Source organism: Gouania willdenowi, chromosome 10 (assembly GCF_900634775.1).
Source record: "Gouania willdenowi chromosome 10, fGouWil2.1, whole genome shotgun sequence".
In the NCBI taxonomy this organism is placed as follows: Eukaryota; Metazoa; Chordata; class Actinopteri; order Blenniiformes; family Gobiesocidae; genus Gouania; species Gouania willdenowi.
The window spans coordinates 8,098,693-8,122,831 of record NC_041053.1 but is presented as its reverse complement, the minus strand read 5'-3'; the positions used below and the strand labels follow the sequence as shown (position 1 = coordinate 8,122,831).

The window sequence follows — 24,139 nt, the reverse complement described above, 5'->3', positions numbered from 1 at the left end:
GTGGGTATGGGGTGTGAGTAGTTCCAACTATAATAACCAAGATAAAGAGCTACCAGTGGAGGCAGAGATGACCCATTGACAGAGGTAGCAGTATCTGTGATAATCCCAGCACTGAACCCAAAGATCAGACCGGCTCACAGGGGATTGTCTCAGTCCTCTTGATTAGTTTCTCTGGGCCTGTCTCTGCTGATCAGGGTTGGGGTTTATTATAATTGTAATCTTGTAATTGATAATCAATAACAATTATGGCATAATTTTAACTGTAAATTGAATTTCAAAAATCTGTTGCCATCGTAATCGTAATTAAATTGTAATTGAGTTCAGATAATTGACTTTGGAATTGGAATTGCAATGAAAATGCCAGAAAAAATGTCAATTATACAGTAATTTAACGCAAAACTGGGGAACCATGTTACAGTTCTATGTACAGTTTTACACATATATAGTTAACAATTATTCAAATATGTTTCATTTCAAACTTCCCCATATTTTACCATTAAAAAAATGTAATTATATTGACACAAAAAAGGCTCAGACATCCACACCAAAAATATTAAAACCTATACTTTCATTGATTAGGAAGCCTAACAAGGTAATCAAGATGATAGATATTTGTTTTTAGTATATTTTACAGCTAATTTAGGACCCGTTATCATAGGCGATGCCTACAGAAAGCTAACGCAAGAGGAACATTAATTTTTATTAGGTTATTTATTTCAGGCTCAGTAATTGTAATTGACTTCCTGAGGATTAAAAAATAATCGTAATTTAATTATAATTGGGAAAAAATGCTGGTAACTGTAATTGTAATTTAATTGTAATTGAACATGGGTAATTGAAAACTTGATTGTAACTGAAAAATATAGTTGACTCCAACTCTGCTGCTGATCTCCTGAGACTGACTTTAACCCCGGTTAAAAACCACTGGTATAGATAGTTTTATACACTTGTGATTTTGCAGGTGCACCAGTTCAACATATAATCGTGTTATCTGTCACCATTTGAACTACAGCTGCAACATGAAACTATTCTTCAGTGTCTGATACTCCATCTCTATCTCAAATATTTCTGTTCTCCTCCTTTTAAAAATGGCTTCTCTTTGTTTTCCCAACACTAATGCTGAGCTGTCCAGTTTTTATAGATATGCTTAGCGTTCACAATAAGTTTGTGATATGTCTGCAGTCATATGACCAAACCACTACATTTTAGGGATTTTACGAGAAAATGTGGTTCTATTAAAGTCATGCCTGTGTTAAAGGTGGAGCTACATCAAATGAGAGAAAAGCGCTTATGTCAGAGTTAAAGATCCTGATCCACATTGGGCATCACCTAAATGTGGTGAACCTGCTCGGAGCCTGCACAAAACCTGGAGGTGAGGGTTTAACACACACATGCACATTTACGGGAGTGTCTTTCTTCACTGTTCACAATCCCATGCTGTAGTGATATTCATGGGAACAGTTTCATTTTTTGCAGGACCGTTGATGATGATTGTGGAGTTCTGCAAATATGGGAACTTGTCCAACTATTTAAGAAGCAAAAGAGATGACTTTATTGTCTATAAGGTATGTCCATATCTGCATGAATCAGTTTTCCAGAGAACTTCCTTACTACTGAGTGATCACTGAGGCTGTAAGCTTTAAAATGCTGTAAATGCTCTATTTTTCTTTTGAGTACACTTCATTGACAGATTGTGTTTCCTGCTCAGAACCCGGATGGTACGGTGTTGTCGTCGGGGTCAAGCTGTGAGTTAAGTGAACTCATGAAGCGCCGCCTGGAGAGTGTGGCCAGCACCGGAAGCTCAGCCAGTTCTGGTTTCATAGAAGATAAGAGCTACTGCGACTCGGAGGAAGAGGATGAAGGCAAAGGCCAAACAGGTCTTGCTTCTCTTCCTCCCCCACGGCCCTTCCAAACGCCCTGTTTGTTCCTCCTGCTGTCTTCCTGTGCCCCCCCCTCCATCCCCCATCCTTACCTCTGCCTCCTCCCCTCCTCCCCTCCTCCCCTCCAATTGTTTTCTGGCTTCAATCTGATCCCCCCCCCACTGTCACCCCACTGAGTGTGGGGAGGTGTCTGTTTGTTTCCTGTCCTCCCGGTCTTATTTTGCTCTCTGGCTTCATCACTCCCCTTTAGCAACGTTGTTTCTGATGTGTTATTTTGATTTTGATTAGCTGTTTATTCAGGTGGGTCAGTGGAAAGACGCCTTGTGAGTTCCTCTGAGAAACCGACCTAAGCACACGCTTCACCTGATATCTAAAAAATAGTTTGTTTTTACTTACTCCTCTGTGGAAGAGGAGAGAATGCGTGGGGGGAGGATAGTAGTCCGTGATAAGATACATTATCAATCTACCGTGTGTTCAAAGCCTTTACAATTGCATTTTCCTCAAATTAATCATGTCCTGATTAGGCAGAAGTGACAAGTAGTTTTTTTTGTATCTGTACTTTACTTGAGTTTTAATTTTTTTGGTGACTTTTTACTTTTACCCCTTACTTTTTAAAAACAAATATATGTACTTTCTACTCCATACATTTTAAAGATGAGCTTGTCACTTTTAAGACCTTCAAAGATGACACCACAACGTCAAAAGATGAAAACCAACAACCGCAAAGCTGGAAGAGAAGCTAGTGCTAGTCATCATGCTAACATGGAGGAGAAGCTAGTGCTAGTCATTATGCTAACATGGAGGAGAAGCTAGTGCTAGTCATTATGCTAACATGGAGGAGAAGCTAGTGCTAGTCATCGTGCTAACATGGAGGAGAAGCTAGTGCTAGTCATCGTGCTAACATGGAGGAGAAGCTAGTGCTAGTCAACGTGCTAACATGGAGGAGAAGCTAGTGCTCGTCAACGTGCTAACATGGAGGAGAAGCTAGTGCTCGTCAACGTGCTAACATGGAGGAGAAACTAGTGCTCGTCAACGTGCTAACATGGAGGAGAAGCTAGTGCTAGTCATCGTGCTAACATGGAGGAGAAGCTAGTGCTCGTCAACGTGCTAACATGGAGGATAAGCTAGTGCTCGTCAACGTGCTAACATGGAGGAGAAGCTAGTGCTCGTCAACGTGCTAACATGGAGGAGAAGCTAGTGCTCGTCAACGTGCTAACATGGAGGAGAAGCTAGTGCTCGTCAACGTGCTAACATGGAGGAGAAGCTAGTGCTCATTTTCAGACCAAAAAGGCAACGTCTCCATCCCAGAAACCTGGAGAACATGATTCTCTTGAGACTAAATGAAAAATGTTGGTAATTTTAGCTTTTTTCTGTCAGGCAGTTCCCTTAGGTTTAATTGAGCATTTGCATTTTTTTTCCTTGACACATTTTATTTACAAATTGTATTTATAATAAGTGCTAAATTCTACAGGTGTTCAAAGGCAACATATTTCATTTATTTCCATGTACCAGTTTTATACAAGTTCTTAAAAAAAAAATACAAGATATGGAATTTGCTGGTTTAAAAACCCTGTTTTTTTATTGAAGGGACATTTGTTTTACTTTTTACTTCTTTACATAATTACATTTAGTAGCATGTACTTTTTACTTTTACTCAAGTAAGGGAGCAACTTCAATACTTTTACTTTTCCAGAGTTTTTTTTATTGAAGTATCTATACTTTTACTTGAGTACTGAAGACTAGTACTTTCGCCACCTCCGTCATTAGGGGCTAATCACACTGACTGCTATAAAAACATTTGGTTATTGTTCTCAATGTAAAAACCGGAGTGAAAAATGTTTCTTAACAGGAAAAGTTTCTGTTTATCTTTCACAGAATCAGAGGACTTATATAAGCGTGTCCTGACACTGGAAGATTTAATCTGCTACAGTTTCCAAGTCGCAAAAGGGATGGAGTTCCTGGCCTCACGCAAGGTATGTGTTTGCACTCAATATTTTGTATTATTGATTTATTATTTATGTAATAGGTTTTATAAGAAAGTGGAGAATTATCTGTGCTTATATAAGCAGAGTGTCTAAGCAGAGGCACTGGTTGTAAAGGAAAAGGTCCTGTTAAAGGCGTGAAACATCATTACATTAATAGTTTTCAAACATTTGCACTTTCTTCTGCATAACGTGGATGGCTGTTCATCATAGGAATGGGATCCACACAAGGTTCCTGCTGCTTAACAGAAGGTTTTCCTTGCCGCCATGATGAATTCATGTTGGGTGTGGGATACATATGTATGTGTATATACGTATATATGCATATGTGTGTATCCATAAAATGAAGAGTCCGTCCTTAAAACTGCTCTACTGTAAAGTGTCTTGAGATACCATTGGTTATGATTTGGCGCTATACAAATAAAAGATTGATTGATTGATTGATTGATTTCTTGCAAGTGTTTAAGCAGATCAAAGGATTTTTTTTACCTTCAAACAAATCAGAAAGTATATGATGCTGCAATATACTGATATATTTTAGATGTATATTACTCTTATATCAATCAGTGTTTTCAAAAAGTTTTAAACAAATCTGCACATTACCTAAAGGGAAAACCTCAAAGAACCATTACTCTTCACGATGTTACAGCAAGACATTAGAAGAACGGTTAAATTCTGACATTTGATCAAATAAAGGAGTCATTCATAGTCATTAAATTGTATAGGATTTTTTTTAAAACAACTTTTGTAGTATCACTTCATCATCTTGATGAACTTGAATCTTAAATCGGAAAGTCTCTGAGTGTCACATATATCTATCTCATTTCTTTTAAAACAGTGCATTCATCGTGATTTAGCAGCACGAAACATTCTACTCTCTGAAAACAACGTTGTAAAGATCTGTGATTTCGGACTAGCCAGAGACGTCTACAAAGATCCCGATTATGTGCGCAAAGGAGATGTAAGTGCAGTACACACAGGGATTGTTCCCGTCATTGTGTTTGATTTTTACATCCAGTGCTACCATGTGTATTTTCTGGACAAATGTGTACCTTTTTATTGATGGAAAGCAGACAAAACTGCAACTTATTATTAAGTATGTAGACAAGTTTTCTCAAAAATGTAGTTTATGATGTTTTTGTGGAAATGGGTTATAAAAGAGCAATCAAAAACAGCATGAAAGTGTACAGTAAATCTGCCAGCTTTCTCCTTAATCGGCTCGAGAATCTTGTGTCATACGAGACTAGACAGTGAAAGAGAAAAATACATCTGTGCACAGGCTAGACTGCCGCTGAAGTGGATGGCACCAGAGGCAATTTTTGACAAAATCTACACGACTCAGAGTGATATTTGGTCTTTTGGCGTTCTGATGTGGGAGATCTTCTCTCTGGGTAAGTATCAAAAATCACTTGTAATTAGATTCATAGTCATACAGCCCATTGTTAAAGAAGTTAGCACCAGTGCTTTTAGGCAGGTTGTGGTGTTTACTCCCACAATCCTAAGGTCATGTGTGCCAGGTCATCTGGTGTCTATAAATTACCCTGAGCGCTTTATGTGTGCGGGACTGACCATCACTTGTGATCCCAAGCCACCCTGTTGAGGGGTGCAATAGAAGTCTGTGGAATCCATTGATAATAGAAGTGATTGTCTGTGCGTTAGCCCTGTAATTGACTGGTGTGAGCTTGGATATACACTGCCATATATAGAATGATACGACCTGTACTGTATGAAGTGGGTACAAAAGATGAATTATTTGAATAGTTCAAAAGTATTCAATTTCCTGATGCGTGGGAGAAACTCAAATTAAATTATTCAGAATTCAAGTGTTCTACTTCGTGTTTACATGGAAATAGTAATTCCGAATTGAGGTTTACAAGGACAACCAGTTTATTCGGCTTTATTCAATGGTTCAAGGTTTGGGGGTTGGGAAGGGTTCTGATTGGACAGGGGGCGAACGTGACGTATCACGTTTTCTTTTTGGCTACAACATAGAAGATCAATCAAAGCCGGCGGTTAATGCAACAGCTGTTCTACCTCCACAATAAAGGACTTTTAGTGAAAAATGAACTTCATAATGATCATGCCCCTCAGCACCGATAAAGCCCGTTCTATTTGCCCAGTCGGTGTGCGTATAAAAAGTCTGTGTCCGTGTAAATGTCTGCATGTTTATGCTTCCGTTCATCCTCTCTTTTCATTGTATCCGTGTCTTTTAAGGCTCTTATTAAATAAATAGTCTTGGCTCAAGTCCGGACAGCCATCCTGGACTATGTCGTCACCAGAATTAACTTAAAGCGGCGTTAAGTGTTTACAAGATAGAGGAATTATTTAATTCGGAATTAAGATCTGAATAAACCAGCCACCTACTTCGAATTTAAGTTTAATTCGGAATTTAATTTGCATTAGAAAATTAGTGTTTACAAGGTCAGTTTAAGGTATTAACTTTTATTCTGAATTAAAGAGGAATTAAAGCTCCCATATAAACGTGGCCATTGTTTGTAAAACCATGACACCTTTCAGTAAAAAAACTCAGCATCAAATGTTGTATGTGCAAATGTCATCATGGGAAGCACCTGAAGCTTGATGTATTGGTATACTGCATGCGCTGTTTTTGAATCGGCGCCACTGTGTTGTCATCCTCGGAGTTGGAATGCAAAGTGTGTCAAAATGTTCAGTCTGTTCAAAGACAAAGCACACTGTCACTTGAGACTTTTATCACTTGCCCTCCCCCCTTTTTCAGTCCTGATATGTTCACAGCGCGTTTTCCTTTTCAAACTCGTACACATCTGTATGGTGTTAGCCTGGTCACAGAGAACAGATTTCTAAATGAGGAGTTTCCTGATCCCACAAGCACTGGTTTCTGCGAGAGGAAATCTCACAGCATAGCTAATTAATATTCTCACCTTCCACCAGTTAGTCAGTGGTGTGAATTGCAGTCCGTCAAAATGACATATGGCCATCAAAATATTCTGTCACCATTTTTTTTAGTTAACGCGACCCCTGGTTCAACCTATTAGTGCCGTCACAGAAGAAGAATGTAATAAAGTAGTAATAACTTGCATTTAAGCGTGCATAAGTAGGAGTATTTGGTTTAAATCAGCCTTAAAGGTGCCATATTATACTGCTTTTCATACCATTTTACATTATTCTCAGATGCCCAACCAAATTATATTTGAAGTGCATTGCAACACATCCGTATTCCTGAATTTCAGTGCTCCAAAAAGTCACTCCCATGAGTTTCCATCAGAACAGGCTGTCTCTGAGTGTACGTCCAGGTATGCAGCCAAATGAGCTGTGTCTGGCCACGCCCACTCCACGCCTAACTCTGGGACAGGAGTGTTCACAAGCCTGCGTATTATATTACACATCTTATATTGACTGTCTTCTGATATTATTTGCTCTTGCGTGCTAATAGCAGCAATTACTGAGCAGTGTTAGCTTCCGTGCTAACTTTACACTGACATTTTACCGGGCTAGCAGCTTATAACGCAAATTAGGTTTATGCAGTAAAAGAAACACAAAATGAAGAACTTATATTTTCCATGTTTGTGCTTGAGTCATGAAGTGTTGGTGTCGCGTCATATTTTCGCCCGATTTTTTGAGCTAAGCTAGCTCAGTACGGTCCCATGTATTCAAAGCAGTCATGCGTAATAGGCCGGGCACACACATACAAACATTTGGAAATATATTTTGGTGACAACCAGCAAAGATAAAATCCAGCCACTGGGCATAGGAAATCAGATTTATTTAAGTCAGTTTAAGACAGTTTTGTTACTGTAATATATTTGGCTTAATTGTTTTTGTGATGTAGTAAAAACTCCATTGTCACCATATATTTAACTATGTGTTAAGTCTCATTTAAACTAAGAATATTTTATATTACTGTTACTCCCTCCGAGTTCAATAAGGCTCAACTTTGTTCTTTGGTATTAAACAGCCATTTATTAACACGTCTTTTACATGTCTAATTCCATACCATCAGAACTCATTGACTCATTAACTCCAAGGGAATGAAGCTGAAGTCTTCTTAAATATCCTTTAGGCTCTCCGTCACCTTGTGCTGCTCTGGAGTGCTACAGCCACTTATTACCCCCAGCAACGCAATAAAGCGGAACAAAAAATAAGTTCTCCCCTTGTGTCTCTCTGTAACTTTAACCAAATAAATGAATTACATCCACATAAATTAGCTGAATTATTACTCATTTATTTATTGAATATCTATCTGAAATATTAACATGTAAATATGAAATCTATTATTATCCTTTTACTGAATATGAAAACTCTGAATTACATTTCATGAGAGAATCTCTGACGGCAGCTACAATTACACTTGTTTATTATATATAAAATGTTTAAAGCCTGTTAGGAAAAAGTGCAATGCATTCTTTAGAAGTTGTATATGACTTACAACCTGCAAAAATAAAGCTAATCTCAAATTAGATTACAACTATTGTAATGGGAGACTGAGAGTTTTGTTGCACTGGCCTAAAAATTGTAGAACAAGTAAAAAAATATATTGTAGGCTAACAATGTCTAAACACCATCATGGATGGAGTTAATCACTTTAACATACATTACAAGCAAGGATGTTAATTATACAGTTCTTCAATTATGTTCATGTTACATATTCAGGTATTAAAGAATAATAAATTCTTCTGAATCTTTTGATTCAAATTATTATTTCAATTCAAATAATCACTCTTTTTTTGTAGATGAAATTGTAACCATTCTTATTGGTTTTTTATAGATTTTATGTCATCCAGTCATCTTTTACTTCACGTTTTTACTCGCCAGTTGACAATTAACAGATATTTTATTAATTTTTGTTGTTGTCAGTTCTTCTTTAATTTATTTTCTTGTCACAATAAAAGGTCGTCGACCAAGAGTTTTAGTCTGAGTTGGGATTTTTTTTTTTTGCAAAAGCCGGACTGAAATTGTGAAAGAATGTGGATGTTGTCCAAAAAAATAAGACATGAGATCTACATGTGATTTTCATATATATGAATTGTTTTATTAACAACTGTATCCAAGACTATGCTGGGCCATGGTCCAGAAATTCCTTTTACAACCTGAGATATATTTTTCTGCTTAACAAACATTAAATATGATGACTTGTCTCTCAGGTGCGTCCCCATACCCGGGTGTCCAAATAGATGAAGAGTTCTGCTGCAGACTGAAAGAAGGAACCAGGATGAGAGCACCAGAATATTCCTCCTCAGAAATGTAAGATGACTTTTACGAGCATCCTTTCAAGCAGCAATAGCATGTAGGAATGCATGTGGTGGTAAGACAGTTACCGATAGTGTAAAACACTGCCAGTAATAATAGATAAATACATTATTTAATATTTATTTTTTCATATCATAGTTGCACCCCCACCTCCCCTGCACACTGTAATGAAAGAGCAGCCAGATGAGTAGGCTTTTATTGTAGTTATGCCTGTGATGAGTCACTGTTAATCCACTGTAATCCCACATTAGTTGCTGGTCAGCTCGTATTTTAGACAGCAAGGATGTTGTCAGAGAACAACATCTAACTAGGAGTGTATCGCAGACCCAGTTAACTGATCCTTTATATTCGGTGTGTCAGCCTGCTTTAAGTCACATTTTAATTTGAAACAACTCAGGTATTGAAACATTTATTTTGAAAGCATATTTGGTCTGTTTGGTCTAAAACAGCGGTTCCCAACCTATTTTGTCCCGTGTACCCCCTTTGCATTTTTGTCAAATCATGAGTACCCCTCTTCATATCATATGTTCCCTCTCCATAATTTCAAATGTGTTTTCATTTGTGGAACAGATCACGTTTACATGAGAGCTTTAAATCCTCTTTAATTCAGAATAAAAGTTCCTCTTTAAACTGACCTTGTGAACACTTAATTCTGACTTAAACTTAAATCTGAATTAGGTGGCTGGTTTATTTAAATTTTAATTCTGAATTAAATGTGTCTCAAACATTGGTTTCCTAAGGCTTAATCTACAAATTAAAAACAATGAGTGGAATTTAATTTACTACGTTTATGTGATTACTTAAATCATAAGAAAATACTGTCTTCTTTGTGAAACATAGCTAATTATTGTCTCCTAATGTCAGAAGTGTGATAAAACTGGCCTCTACAGCATAAAATAATCCTGTTTCAGTGAATTACAAGAACATATAGTAATTTATTGAGCAATTTTACTGTTAGTTTGTGGTGCATTTGTAAAAAAAAAAAAAAAAAAGAAAATAAAAGAAAAAGCCTTAAGAACATTTCCTTATTATATGAAAAATAATAATAATAATATAATAAATATTATAATTGTTAAATCTTTCCGAGTACCCCTGCAATGTGCTCCTATACCCCCAGGGGTACACGTACCCCTGTTTGGGAACCACTCGTCTAAAATACTGCTGATTTAAAAAAAATTTTACTGCTGATTTTAATGTTCTTATTGCTTTTTGAGCTGTTGAATGTTTTATATTGCATAAATTTGCCTTGCCTTGTTAATGACAATGTGCATTGAAACAGTGTTTCATGGCCTCTGCCAAGTCAACACGAAATCTAATCCAGACTGTAAATTTCACTCAGATCTGACGATAAAGACCATCTCATCAGTGCCAAGAATCCAGTGTTTTTCCATTTAAGTTCTATGTGAAGAATCAACCTGCCAGATACATATCATGCATTCTTATGGACTTTATGGCCTGCTGCTACTTTAAAGCCGATATAACTGCTGGTATCAGTTTAGCTGTGATGCTCTCCGAGTATGTGGGGTGAACTCTCTTGATCCCCTCCAGAGCCCTGCCGTGGTTTACAGGAGCGCATCAGGCAACGGAATGACTCCACGACCCTTACCCTGAACTTGGAATACTAGAATGATTCAAAGCACATGAGGTTATAGGCAAGGCTATTTAATCTGTGCCCAATTTGTCCCTAAAATAACAGAGTGTAAAAACCCAAATTTCCCCCTGGAATGAATAATGTATTCAAAATTTAAAAATAAATAAATAAAATTTCAAATCATCCAAATTTATCAAGAGTATAGACTGCTGTTTTTAATTGTAATGTCCTGGTCCTGATGCAATGCTAAGGAATTTAGTGGATGCATTAAAAAAAAGTGGCAGGACAATATATTGGAGGCTTGTTTCCCATTCAACAAATTTTGTCCAACCTGACATAGTGCTAAGTCCAGGCAAATTGTTCACCATCAAAACCGCTGTACTCCTTTAAGACCTAAAACCTGTGGGACCAAGGTATTTGTTCTTATATCTGAGCAGGAAATGCAATTTAAATTGTGCAATCACACAATGCATCTACTTCCGCTTTGATGATAAGGATCTCCACATCCTGCTACTGTTAAGAAGGCTACCATCTGGATGATTATGCTTCCTATTAGCTAAGGTGAGAATCCCAGTGGCTCTGTATTCTTTACCAAACACAACAGACACATGTAAGCAGCAGTGAACAGCTTCAGAACCAGAGATTCCATTAAAAGAACAAAGCTGCAGGGAAAGTGATGATTTTTGCATAAGATTTTTCCCACCAGCAACTTCCAAATTAATCTTTTCCTAAATCACTACAATAAAAACCTCCACCAGTGATCTGAGTTGTTCATTCCACACATGCAAAGGTGTTGACAGCATGTCAGAGCCCTCGGTGAGGTTCTTTTTAGGACCATGCCCGTCAGATCTCGTCCCAGTGGATGACATGACACCCGATTCAGAGGTGAAACAGATGTGACTCGTGAGTGCAAAGTTTATTTATTGTAGATAAGACAAAGGACCACCAGTTCTGAAATCTTTCTCTCTTTTTTTTTTGTTGAAGGCGCTACATTTTACAGAACCCTAACCAAAAACACTGTTTATTGCACTTGTCTTTGGTTTGAAAGATTTCTGCTTGGTGTGCTGAAGCAGCTGGAAGCATGTGTTTATATGTGGTCATATGTGTGCTTGCAGATATCAAACCATGCTGGACTGTTGGCAAGGTGAACCACAAGAGCGGCCGACCTTCACAGAACTGGTGGAAAGACTGGGCGACCTGCTTCAGGCCAGCGTGCAACAGGTAGGGCCAACAACAGAGCCAATGGCACTAATGACATTTGTTGTTGCTGCTGCTTTTTTGAAATGCACATCTTTGCACAGTATCTGAACATTTTAGAAAATCTGTCCTTTTATTTTTATCCTTTATAATCTGTATATAGTTTAAAATCTTTCTACGGTTAGTTTACCCTGTGGCTCAGAGGGAAATGTTTTTTCGATTTTTCTGTATGTCCAGCACATGTTGAAAAATTGACAATTAAAGAGGACTTTGTTGCCCCATATACGGCACCTGCTGATCAACCTCCTCCACTACTATGACATCATGCTCCAACCCGTGTTGTTTAGCGATGTTGTGCAGCATGCAGCAGACCACAATGATCTGGGCTACTTTTTTGGGGGCTGTAGAGCAGTGCTCCACCAGTGCCGTCCAAACAATGGAACCTGCTTTTCAGCATTCCATAATGTTTCTGCTGCTGCTTCATCCAATAGCTCCAAAATGGCATGGGTTGATAAACGATACATTCTTAAAATTGTGAATTCATTCATTCCAAAACTATTAACTGGAGGTATGAAAATGCAATCCCTGGGTCGTCTTTCCTCCCGCCTGCGCCGTCTCCTCACAAATATCACTGCTGCCATCACTGTGCAAAAAGCTTTGACAGTTTCCACCTGGTTGTGGTGCGTGCTAGATTTATGAGGGAAAAACAGGGGGCGCAATCAAGTCCAGGTTTAATGAATTGCATTGCGCCCATTACATTACTTTATTTGCATTTCCTTCTCCCATTTTTTGTGCCCCTTATGAGATCTGCCTACTTTACATATTCATCAGAGGGAAACACGCTAAATGGATGCACAAAAAATGTGCAGTTTGTTTGCACACATTTTAATACCCCTAAACCTTTAGTGAATCCACCCGAGTGTAACTGAAAAGTGAAATAACACTTGAAGGTCTTTGATAAGGCTCTTTGGAGGTGCTGTGCTTAAAAACACATTAAATCCCATAGGTATTACTAATAGATGATTGATCTATTAATAAAAAAAAGAGATCGCTTTGTAGATTCATAGATCAGTGAGAAACATTAAAAGCTGCTCATTATGTTCATGGCAACAATAACAACAATTGTTAACAATTTAGACACTGTAAAAATATACTGTCTGGATCTCAGAATGTATTAGTTGTTAATATTGGATTTGTCTCTTATAGTTTTGTATCCATTTCTAAAAGCTCTTGAAGGTGAGTGTCATTCTGAGCAGGCAGCGCAAACTGCACACAACACTGACATTTTAGTCTGAAAAGAAATTAAACTTGCACGCTGAAAGAAAGACTTGTGTCTGAACAGGAGACTAAAATGTATAGCTGAGATAATTGTGAATGTTTTAATGGTACTTGTGAACCTAGAACTAAGCAGCTGAATCCACTGAGAGACATATCAAATGAATGATGTTTCAGTCCGTGTTTACATGCTCATAGCTATCAAGCTATGCTCACAAGTCAATAAAAGATCTGTCGTGTTGTCTGAGATAACCAAACTCCTGCCCTGGTGGCACTGTATCCTTCATAGGACAAGCGTGTATTGACATAGTTCCAGTTGAACAGAAGAGAAAGATAACAATGGAGCTTGTCAACATTTCACTCGCCCATGTGCAGAGTTTCGTTATTAAAAGGTTACAACAACCCTCTGCAAATTGATTTACACTGAGCCACATGTTTTTAGTTCCTACAACACTGAAAACTATCATGCCCGGCAAACGTTTTGCAATTAAGGACTTTACCAACAGCATCGCAGCAATCAGGAAGTGGGAACAGAAAAAAGTTATGTCAGGACCCGTTTTGTTTAAGAAATTATTGAGCACTCCTGCAGGGGGGACATTAGCTTTGTTTGTAATTGTTAGAATGTTTTCAGTAAGGAAGTTGATGAAGTCATCACTGCTCAGGTTGACAGGAATAGAGGGTTCAACATAGCTGTGGCTTTTGGTGAGTCTGGCTACAGTGTTGAATAGAAACCAAGGATTATCCTAGTTTTCATCTATTAAAGTTGAGTAATAAGAAGGTCTAGCTTAGCGAAGAGCTTCTTTATAAGCTAACAAACTTTTTCTCCAGACTATATGAAGTTCTACCAGGTTTGTTGAAAGCCACCTCCTTTCCAGTTTTTACGATGCCTGTTTTAAAAGACACATCAGAATTATACCAGGGAGTGACCCAAAGAGCATTTTCTGCTTCTTGCTCACCATCAGTCTCCTACTTGATGGTGAGCAATGGATTCTCGCCAAGGCAACCTGTTTGCAAGTATTTGAAAAATGCCATTATTATTACTACTTGACTACTTAGTCATTTATTTGTTTTATATTTGACTGTTTCAGAATACCTAGATGGAAACACCACATATAAACAACAGAACCACACGTGATATGACAACTACAGCTTGTTACAGACTATGTGAAAGCTATATTCCTGAGAATTTAGTTCAGATTTGACAGAGCAGAGAAGGGGTTACTCGACAGAAACTCTGCTGCTATGGTCTCTGAGGTCATGATCACAGTTATGGATTTATTAGGCAGGACCTGGGTTTCTTTTGCTTCTCACTGGGACCTGTGGATGTGTATATTTGCAAAGCACACCAAACATTGGTCATAAATCTCCTTTTTTTTTACTAATTTAGGAGGGGAAGCACTATATACCCATCAACACAGCCTTACTGGGGAAGGTTGGAGAGCAGACCTCCACATGGCCAACAGAGGAGGCACCCACACGGCCTGTGTCCTATCACAGCTCGGAGAGCAACTGGTGAGAATGAAGTTCATTGTTCTGTTGCTGGTATAGACTAAGCAGAATGCTGGACAAATGTTGGTATTACATTTATTCTGTTGGGTTAGACACTAAATATGGAGAAACGTATTATTGTTTATTCTGTTGTTCTGCAAAGAACATTTAACTACTCACATCAATGGCCAAAAACTATCAATCTGTAATCTCAGATCACATTGGTTTTACTCCCTTATGCCAAACACACCCATGCAACAAGATTTAAGTATCTCTCTGAAATAACACTTACTTTTTTATATTAACACTTACATGTTCAAGTGTGAAACAGCATATTACAGAAACACTCTTAGCTTCAATAAAACAATGCATCAATAACTAAGGATACTTAGATCTACTATGAACTGATCATGTTCAGCCAATAACAGTTACAGCCAGGGTAGGGGTTCAGTTATAAATACGTTCAGTTATAAATACGTTTTTAACTACCCATGTTCAAATGCAATTCAATTCTGATTACAGTGACCAGCGTTTTTTTTCCATTTACAATTAAATTACAATTATTCATATCCTCAGAAAGTCAATTACAAATACATTCTCAATTTCTCAAAAGTTGACCTTCCTCTTGTGTTAGCTTTCTGTTAGCATCTCTTATGATAATGGTCTTAAATCTGCAGTAAAATACACTAAAAACAAATATCTATCATCTAATTTATTTCCTATCTATTGGTTACCTTGTTAGGCTTCCTAATCAATGAAAATATAGGTTTTAATATTTTTGGTGTGGGGGTCCGAGCTTTCTTTGTGTCAGTATACCCCTCGATTTCATTTTTTTTTTTTTAAATGGTAAAATCTAGGAAAGTTTGATATGAAAAATATTTTAATAATTGTTAACTACATATGTGTAGAAATGTAACATGGTTCCCCAGTTTTGCGTTAGATTATAATTGGCAATTTTTTTGGAATTTTCATGGTAATTATAATTATAAAATCAATTACTTAAACCCAATTACAATTTTATTACAATTACGACAGCAACAGACTTTAAGAATTACAATTACAATTATAATTATGCCATGATTGTAATTAATTATCAATTATGCAATTACAATTAGAATTGACCCCAACCCTGGTGGCAGAGTTAGAGTCGTACATACTTACAGCCTGATTAAATGTTGTCAATCTCAAATTTTGCTTTTGTACTTGAATTGACGAATAATAATGCAAATGTTTCCTGGCGTAGGTTTCAGCAAGGTGATGCTCAAGACCTATAAGTCATGCCTAAACCAGGTGTTGATGTGTTTTCCAATTGGACGATGACATAAAGGATGTTTTTTTTCACATCCCACCGAAGTAAACTCACACAGAACTAGGAGAACTAGAGCTTTGATGGACTGTAATATGAAGAATCAGAGGAAATAAATCACCACATCTTACACATGTAAAGCAATCTTCAGGCTGCTGTAGGTACTCTGTGCACTTTGTTTCTCAAAGGAAATACCTATAGTTTTTACATTACTTTTTTGTGTCCAAAGTGCCAAAACTATTATTGCTCCAGTAACACATAGACTGAACTCAAATAGAAATACTTTTTTGTTTGACCTGAGGACAATTAATGGCCCGATTAGCACGAGATAAGGATCTACAAACAGCAGCTCCATAGTCGCCCCAAATTTCTCAGAATTGTGGCTTCAGTGAGGAATTTTCCTTAAAACCTACCAGGCAGCATCATGATTTACATCCACTTAGAATAATATTTGTTGAACTCTTGAGGTTTTACGCATCCACCAATTGTGGCTGATGAAAAGGTGTTGAAAAGCATTAATAACAGTCACCATTGAGGTCAAAGCTGTCGTTTAACCAAGTGTTGAAATGCAAAGCAAACAAGGTGTGTTTTCAAATGACCAAGTCACATACTCTGAACAGTGTTGGTTTAAGTGATTAAGTTCCTGCGTTTGTCCTGAACTTTACCTTTAGCCTCCAGCGTCTTCACTGTGCAGTACCACCAACATCTTATGGTGTCTGAAAGTCTGAACTTCAAAGATATTTTTGTGTTTTAGGAACATCAAGTTTCGCCCTGCGAGTGTTAAAACTTTCGATGAGGTTACCATGGAGAACGGGACCAATGAAAAGCATGGGGTGAGTTTTTAGACTTGAGATAATATCCAATGGTATTTCTTGAAGAAACTGAACAAGGACTCAAATGGTGTTATTATCTAGGAGACTGTACTGAAATATTTCTAATATAAAAATATATTTATTTGGCTTTTATGAATATACAGTCAGTTATCAAGTCAACATTTCAAGGCTTGGTGTTTTTTAATTCTTCTTTAGTAAACTTGGTAAGTTTGTAAATCAACCATATTTTCTGTATGTCTTCTCACTTATGTATTGTCTGCACATCAAGTATATTTATTCAAATAAGGAACTACAAATAGGGGGATAGCTTTTGTTAAAATGTGATTTTTCCTTTACAGGGACAGTCAGACAGTGGTATCGGCCTCTCGTCGGACAATATGAAGACACTGATTCACTTGGAAACGTTGGCAGGCCGACCTCTGAGCATCATGGCGCTGGCGTATGTACACAGCAACACTCAGCTCTTATCCTGCAAATGCCAAACACACCCAGTACTAGTCTGGGAACCTCCCTGCTGTGCAGGAATGTCCAGGCTGTAACTGTCATACAACTCACATGCAGGGACGCACACACGCACAAACTGTGCTTCTTTTGGTGTTAAAGAAAGAAGTAGGCGGCTAGTTTTCCTCTTTTGTGTGATGAAAGTATGTCAGTGCGAGCAGCACAAAGGAGGAATGGGAGTGAGATAGCTTGAAGGTGACAAACACCACAATGCAGAACAAAAAGGCCAAAAGAGGTTTGGCTTTTTTTAGAAAACGCACTGAAAACTCTTTGTTTTCCCAGAGAACGAGAAACCTCAAACACTCAGTTAACATGTGAGTCATGTCCGTTTGCTACAAACTAAGTTTTTCACTTCATTATTCTCTGAAATCCAACATTTCATGTTTTTGAGAAGTGGTTTATAAAAAGACGTGTTTAAGTGTATGATAACATTGGTAACTGTTGGTGTTGGTCTACTCTGAGGAAAAGAAACATGTGGGAGATTTCTGTTAATCTTTTTATTATGAGGGTCTCTAAAGGTGCAGAAGGGTTTAGATGTGAAGTTTATTGCAGCTCACTGCCAGGGTTAATTTGAAGGGCCAAACCCCTGGACTTAATCACTGCACTTTAAACCCTTTCACATTATTCTCCTTCTCCCTTCATATTTGTAACCCTTGATACTTTTTTTCTTAATGCACAGTGAAATATTGTAGAACAAATACTTAACTGGCAAATAAAGATTCTAAATATTTAAAAAAAATTTAAATATAAAAAAACAGCTTTTAGTGAATTAAAAATAACAGTTTTCTAGATTTCATGAGGAAGAGGCATCCAAAAAGCAATCTGTATTTTATCTCTTCAACCACTGCTATCTTTAAGCCTTTGTCTCAAAACAGGCCAAAAAGAACAAGAGATGTCGTGATGTTAGTTTCTTAAACCTCTTTGCATTCACATGATTCACACAGGTAAATCCAATGTCCTCCCTTTTCCTGGCACTGGCACCATTTGAACATTCTGATGCCCAGTTTACCAGGTGGTTTATGCATTCCAGTGCGGTGGCGTCACTTCCCCCTGCTGGGCATTGACCTCTCAGACCGCAGACAAAAGCCGTAGGAACCCCTAGCAACGTTGAAGACAATAAGGAGTAATTACTCATATTCTGTGCATCAAATGAAGCAGAAAAAGTTTTGGGTGATTGATGACATCATACATGAATGTGGAGAAAGGTTCAGTCAAAACAGCCCCATTATTAGATAAAAGAAACACTCACAGGAAAGAAAACCATCAAATTTAAACAAAATTGATATACCCTTTGTGTGACCATGGGCTATTTTGAAAATACAAAATTAGAACGAGCAGAGCAAGAAAAGACCCCGACACAGTTATTGTTGATAAATTTAGGGTCAGACTTCCATCAGGACACGTGTGCAGTGGAGTGTTCGAACATGAGCCAAACTCTGAAAGCTTGGGTATTAGTGTGCTTGGTTCTTTGTCTGTAGTTCACTGTTACGACGCTATGGAACACAGACAAAGACCAATAAAACACCATCTGTGGATTTCTGTCAAATTATATCACAGATTTTTCTGTCCGTGAAGCCAAAGTCAATTGTTAAAACAATAATTCATTCAAATTCAATGAGAGTAGTTTATTAGTTGGTTAGGATTGAAAAACAAACAGGTAATATTACATTACTGCCACCTATAGTTATAAAACAGAATTAAGTGTTCTCTGCTGCCTTAAAGCTGATATCTGGAGTTTCTGAAAAATCTGTTTATGTACCATTCTTTTGAAATGAGAAAAAACACCTAACTAGTCTTTTACTATGGTCTATTGTAGGTGGTCATTCATATACATTAAGGTATATAAGTCCCGCCTTCGGCCTATAGAACCCTATACAAATAGAAACGAGCGCCGTGATCGCCCAGCCAATAGGCTGTCAATCGAACTGTGCACGTAAACAAGGCCGCGCGTCACAACAGCAAACAGGTAAATATGATTTTGTCTCTTACCTCACCCATAGACCTAGATTGGGAGAGGCAGTGGGTGGAAGTGAGGCTGTTTAGGGCGGGACATCGAGACGTTTCTCAGAAACTCCGGATATCAGCTTGAATGAACTCACTTTCAAAATAAAAGCACAGCATCTTTTACTTCACTTTTTTTGACAATCAATAACCATTGAATCACTAAAAACAGGTTTGCAATCTACTTTTTGGCTCAAATCATGATTACTTTACATTTTCATTTAGCAGACGCTTTTATCTAAATTGACACACAACATGAGCAGTTATGGTTAGAGGACTTGCTCAGCGTCCCACTGTGATGACCCTGGTTGGATTAGAACACAAGACTGCTTCCTTAACCAGTACGCCATCGCCGCCCATGATATACTGTAGATCATTGTGATTAAAGGTGTTTGGAATCTCTTTTTAGATATAGACATAAATTAAATACAATGGCGATATAAATACTAAATCAGAGATCTTACATGGCTTAGTTGATTAGTGAAGTTATTGATTTTTTTTATTGGTAAATGGTAAATGGACTTGATTTATATAGCGCTTTATACCCACACTGAAGCACAAAACGCTTTACATATCAGCTCATTCATCCAATCACTCTCACATTCACACACCAGTGGGACAGGACTGCCATGCAAGGCGCTACTCGACCACTGGGAGCAACTTAGAGTTCAGTGTCTTGCCCAAGGACACTTCGACACATAGTCAGGTACTGGGATCAAACCCCTGATCAGAAGACGACCCTCTACCACCTGAGCCACGGTTTTATTATTAATAATAAAACAATTCTTAAAAATAGGAAAACATATTTTTGTCAAAATAAAAGGTGTAGTATGATCAGCAGAACCTCTCTGATGGTTGGACAGAGTTTCATTTGTCTATTGTACATAATTATGAATCTACTTCTATAGTTATAGAGCCAATGAATGTGCGTGGGGGAGGAAATCACAATAAAAAATCACATTTAGCGGATCAGTAGCGCACAGAGCGTAGACTCATGATACATAGAATGAAATATTTCAAGCCTTTTTTTCTTGAAATGTTGATGATTCAATGTCCCATAAAATTAGAATCATCATGAGTCTATGTATGGATTTCACGTTCTGAAATGAGTGACAATGAATATTATCTTTTTCATGATATTCACATTTTTTTAGATGTACCTAGAGTTTGACTAAATAGAAAAATCCAGCAAGATCAGAGACAGCTTGGCTAAACCAGGCTTTAAACCTGGTTTATTTTATTTATTAATGTTTTTATTTGACAGGGACAATACAGTCAGACATAGTTACAGCAAAAGATGCAACTGATGCGATGCATACACAGTGTATTGCTAGTGCTAATTCTACTGCCCCTGGTTGAGCTTTTCCCTAGATACAAAATATATGAAATGTATGAATGTATGAAAGCACAATCTTTAACACATATTACCTTATTTACTTTTTCTTTTTGGCACACTTTGATTAAATACGCCTCAGGTTTATGGGATGACACCTATTTAGGATAAGTGCACATCTACGGACCCATGACATTGATCACAGAAAATATGAAACTCTAAGTGCATTTTTTGTGTCAGCTTACCCCTCGATTTAATTTTTTTTTTAATGTTTAAATGTGGAAAAGCTTGATATGCAACATATTTTAATAATGGTTATTAGTTAATTATATAATTTGTAGAACTGTACATAAACTGTAACATGGTTTCCCAGTTTTGCTTTAAATTGATAATTGTTAATAGAATTGTTATTGCAATTACAAAGTCAATTATCTAAACTCAATTACATTTTAATTACACTTATGACAGCAACACATTTTTAAAATTACAGTTATAATTATGCCATAATAGTAATAAATGATCAATTATGTGATTACAATTATCATACCAGGAAACCAATGTTCCCTTAAACAAAACAACTATCCACACTATAAGAGAACATTCAATCACTTCGCCAGAGGTGGCAAAAGTCTTCAGTACTCAAGTAAAAGTTTCGATACTTGAATAAAAGTAAAAGTACTGAAGTTGCTTTCTTACTTGAGTAAACGTAAAACCGCACATGCTACTAAATGTATTTGTAAAAAATTAAAAAGTAAAACAAATGTCCCTTCAATAATAAGACAAGGAAATAAATTAAATATGTTACCCTTTATGAACACATGGATAATTTAGCACTAATTATAGATTACATTTGTAAATAAAAATGTTTAAATTTAAAAAAAAAAAAATGCAAATGCTCAAGCTTTGAGTTTAACATTTAAAAATAAAGAAACTTGAAAATGTTAATCACAAAACTAAGGGAACTGCCTAACAGAAAAAAGCTCAAACTACCAAAATTTTGCATGTTTTGACATTGTCATCTTCGAAAGTCTTAAAAGTAACAAGCTCATTTTTTTAAATGTAAGGAGTAGAAAGTACAGATATATTTTTTAAAAAGTATGGCATAAAGGTAAAAAGTCACCAAAAAAAAATGAACACTCCAGTAAAGTACAGGTAGATACCAGAAAAAAACTATTTACAGTAAGTACAGTAACAATGTATTTGTATTTTGTTGCTTGTCAACTTCGCAGAGAGAGACCTGGGCCATGGCTGTGTTACGTCATGACCTTCGTGCTTCTTGTTGTAGTTCGATGTATCCCACAGCTTTTTTCATTTCACAAACTTTTTTCCCTCGGCTGCTGTTGTTTATAAAATGCAATGTGTGTTTGTCTGCAGGATGAAGAGTAAGAGTAAGGAGTCTGTTCTGACTGATGGGGAGAAGGAGCGATACTCCTCACTGCCGCCACTGGACTTAAGTCTGGACGACTCTGTCCTGGACGTTGGCCTGGAGTGTCACAGCCCACCGCCTGACTACAACTATGTGGTGCGCTACTCCACTCCTCCAGTGTAGCTGACACTCAAATCCACAAGTCCTTTTGTTTAGCTCTGGTTTGACTTTCATATGTGGACTGCTTTGTGTCAACATTTGTTGGACACGAGTTTCAAGTTTGTGAATCGAATCATCTGTAACTTGTGAACATTTCATGTCCTAAACAACAGAAAAACGTGATGACAGTTGTTTGTTCTTCTCCTGTCATCAACTGGCCCAAGCTGCTGGTGTTTTCCTCTGTTTTTGTGATGTGCCAAACAGCCGAAGACAGGCTCAGGTATTTCTTTGATCTACTGTGAACTAAAGCCTGAACCTTTGATCGTCCACAAACTAAAGAAGTGCAGAGAAATACATGGCAGACAATTGCTGTGACCGTTCAAATTCAATTCAGTATCCTTTCTAATATATATATATATATTGTATTGCCATTAGAAAATGTAAAGGTGGAAAAGGATTTATGGGAAAACACATGGATCATGTTTTAGCATCCTTTTAGGGCCTGTACTACGAAGCTAGATAACTACATGTATATCCTGGATTTATCTCCGTTAGTGGGCTTCACCTAACCAAACATTCTTCGTCAGACAGAAGCTGTCCTACGAATCTCGATTACAACTTGCGAACTTAACCCAGGTGATTTCAGCCTGGCTATGTGAACGTTCTTGTGACAGAGGTAGAGATTGCAGCGTCAGACCAATCACAATCAGGGATAAACTGTGTAGAGCAACTTACATCACAATTGAGGAATAATTCTATACAAGTATGAATAATTAAAACTCACAACAATAATATGTTTCCTATAGGATGTCATTGGGTAAATTCAAGTATTGCATTGATGTCTAAATATTCTGTCTCCTGTCAGAGTCACATCAGATCCACACAGTGATGCGTTCACACAATGATCCTCCTTTTATTGGATAGGTTGTTTTCTAAGAGAACTGATTGGTCAGGAGGCGGGCCTTTAATAGTCGCTCAGATCCTAGCCAGAACAAAGCTTGGTCCCAACCAGGTTAGTTTTTCAGCCTAAGTTACCATGGTGAGTTAGCCAACTCTGTAGGACAGCACACATCGATAAAATAAGAAAATAAAAGGAAATCTATCTTAGTAGTACAGGCCCTTAGTGATTGATTGTTTGAGTCATCTCCAGGTTTAAAACACAACTCTCCTCTTATCATTGGAATAGTGTGTTACTGTATCTGCAAATTTTACCTGTCTTAATTGGATACTGAACAAATTATATGGTCTTTTTGCTTGGCCAAAAAAAATGAAGTATTGTGAATTAGTTAACAATATGAATTTAGAACAAGGCTTCTTATGAATTGTTTATTAAAAAAATCTAAATATAAAAAGCACAAACCAAATCCAGTGTATTTATCTGGTTTGAGAACACTAGTGATATCTAGTGATATCAGTTCTGAAGACCATAAATAACCAAAGAGTTTTCCTGCTCAGTCATCTTCACATCACCATGCCTCATAAAACATCCATATTAAGTTCACTTTTTGTATCACAAAGGCAATCTGATATAGACACACACACACATGCACACATACACACACAGGCACGCACACACACACACTCACACCATAAATTGTTAAAGCTTGCAGTGCAGGCTTCAGATACTCTGGGTGTTTCACCTTCTTTTCTTTGAAAGAACAGGAAGAACACACACACGCACGTGTATACATACAGTCTTATGAACGCAGCTAGCTCATATTTAATGACCACTAAAGAAACAGTATTACACCACATTGTATCTAAGTCATCTTTAAAATTAAAACGAAGCTTTGATTGTAGACGTGTTTTCTTTTGTGTGTATGTGTGTGTGTGGAAAGGGAGTGATGATGCACTGATGCTTTATATCAAGTATGTTTTGTTTTTATTTTTATTTTTTTGTATTTTTAAGCTATATTATGAAACAGTGTTTATGCTCACATGTTACAAAAACTTCTGAATTTATTTTTGTTTTTATTTAACTATTTGTAGTTGAGAATTTAC

At 37.2% G+C, this 24,139-nt stretch overlaps 1 protein-coding gene across 3 annotated transcripts in view; it reads left to right on the top strand.

Moving 5' to 3' along the window:
- kdrl (kinase insert domain receptor like) overlaps positions 1-23,098 on the top strand; it is a 64,217-nt gene extending 41,119 nt beyond the window's left edge. For all 3 annotated transcript variants that reach the window (XM_028459456.1, XM_028459455.1, XM_028459454.1), the window contains 12 exons: positions 1,259-1,372; positions 1,477-1,565; positions 1,709-1,877; positions 3,756-3,853; positions 4,701-4,823; positions 5,142-5,253; positions 8,983-9,082; positions 11,795-11,900; positions 14,539-14,663; positions 16,700-16,778; positions 17,117-17,217; positions 21,988-23,098. In XM_028459456.1, coding sequence (XP_028315257.1) covers positions 1,259-1,372; positions 1,477-1,565; positions 1,709-1,877; positions 3,756-3,853; positions 4,701-4,823; positions 5,142-5,253; positions 8,983-9,082; positions 11,795-11,900; positions 14,539-14,663; positions 16,700-16,778; positions 17,117-17,217; positions 21,988-22,162 — 1,391 coding nt within the window. In that variant the 3' untranslated portion in view covers positions 22,163-23,098. The remainder of the gene's footprint in view (positions 1-1,258; positions 1,373-1,476; positions 1,566-1,708; positions 1,878-3,755; positions 3,854-4,700; positions 4,824-5,141; positions 5,254-8,982; positions 9,083-11,794; positions 11,901-14,538; positions 14,664-16,699; positions 16,779-17,116; positions 17,218-21,987) is intronic.
- The last annotated feature ends 1,041 nt before the right edge of the window (positions 23,099-24,139 follow it).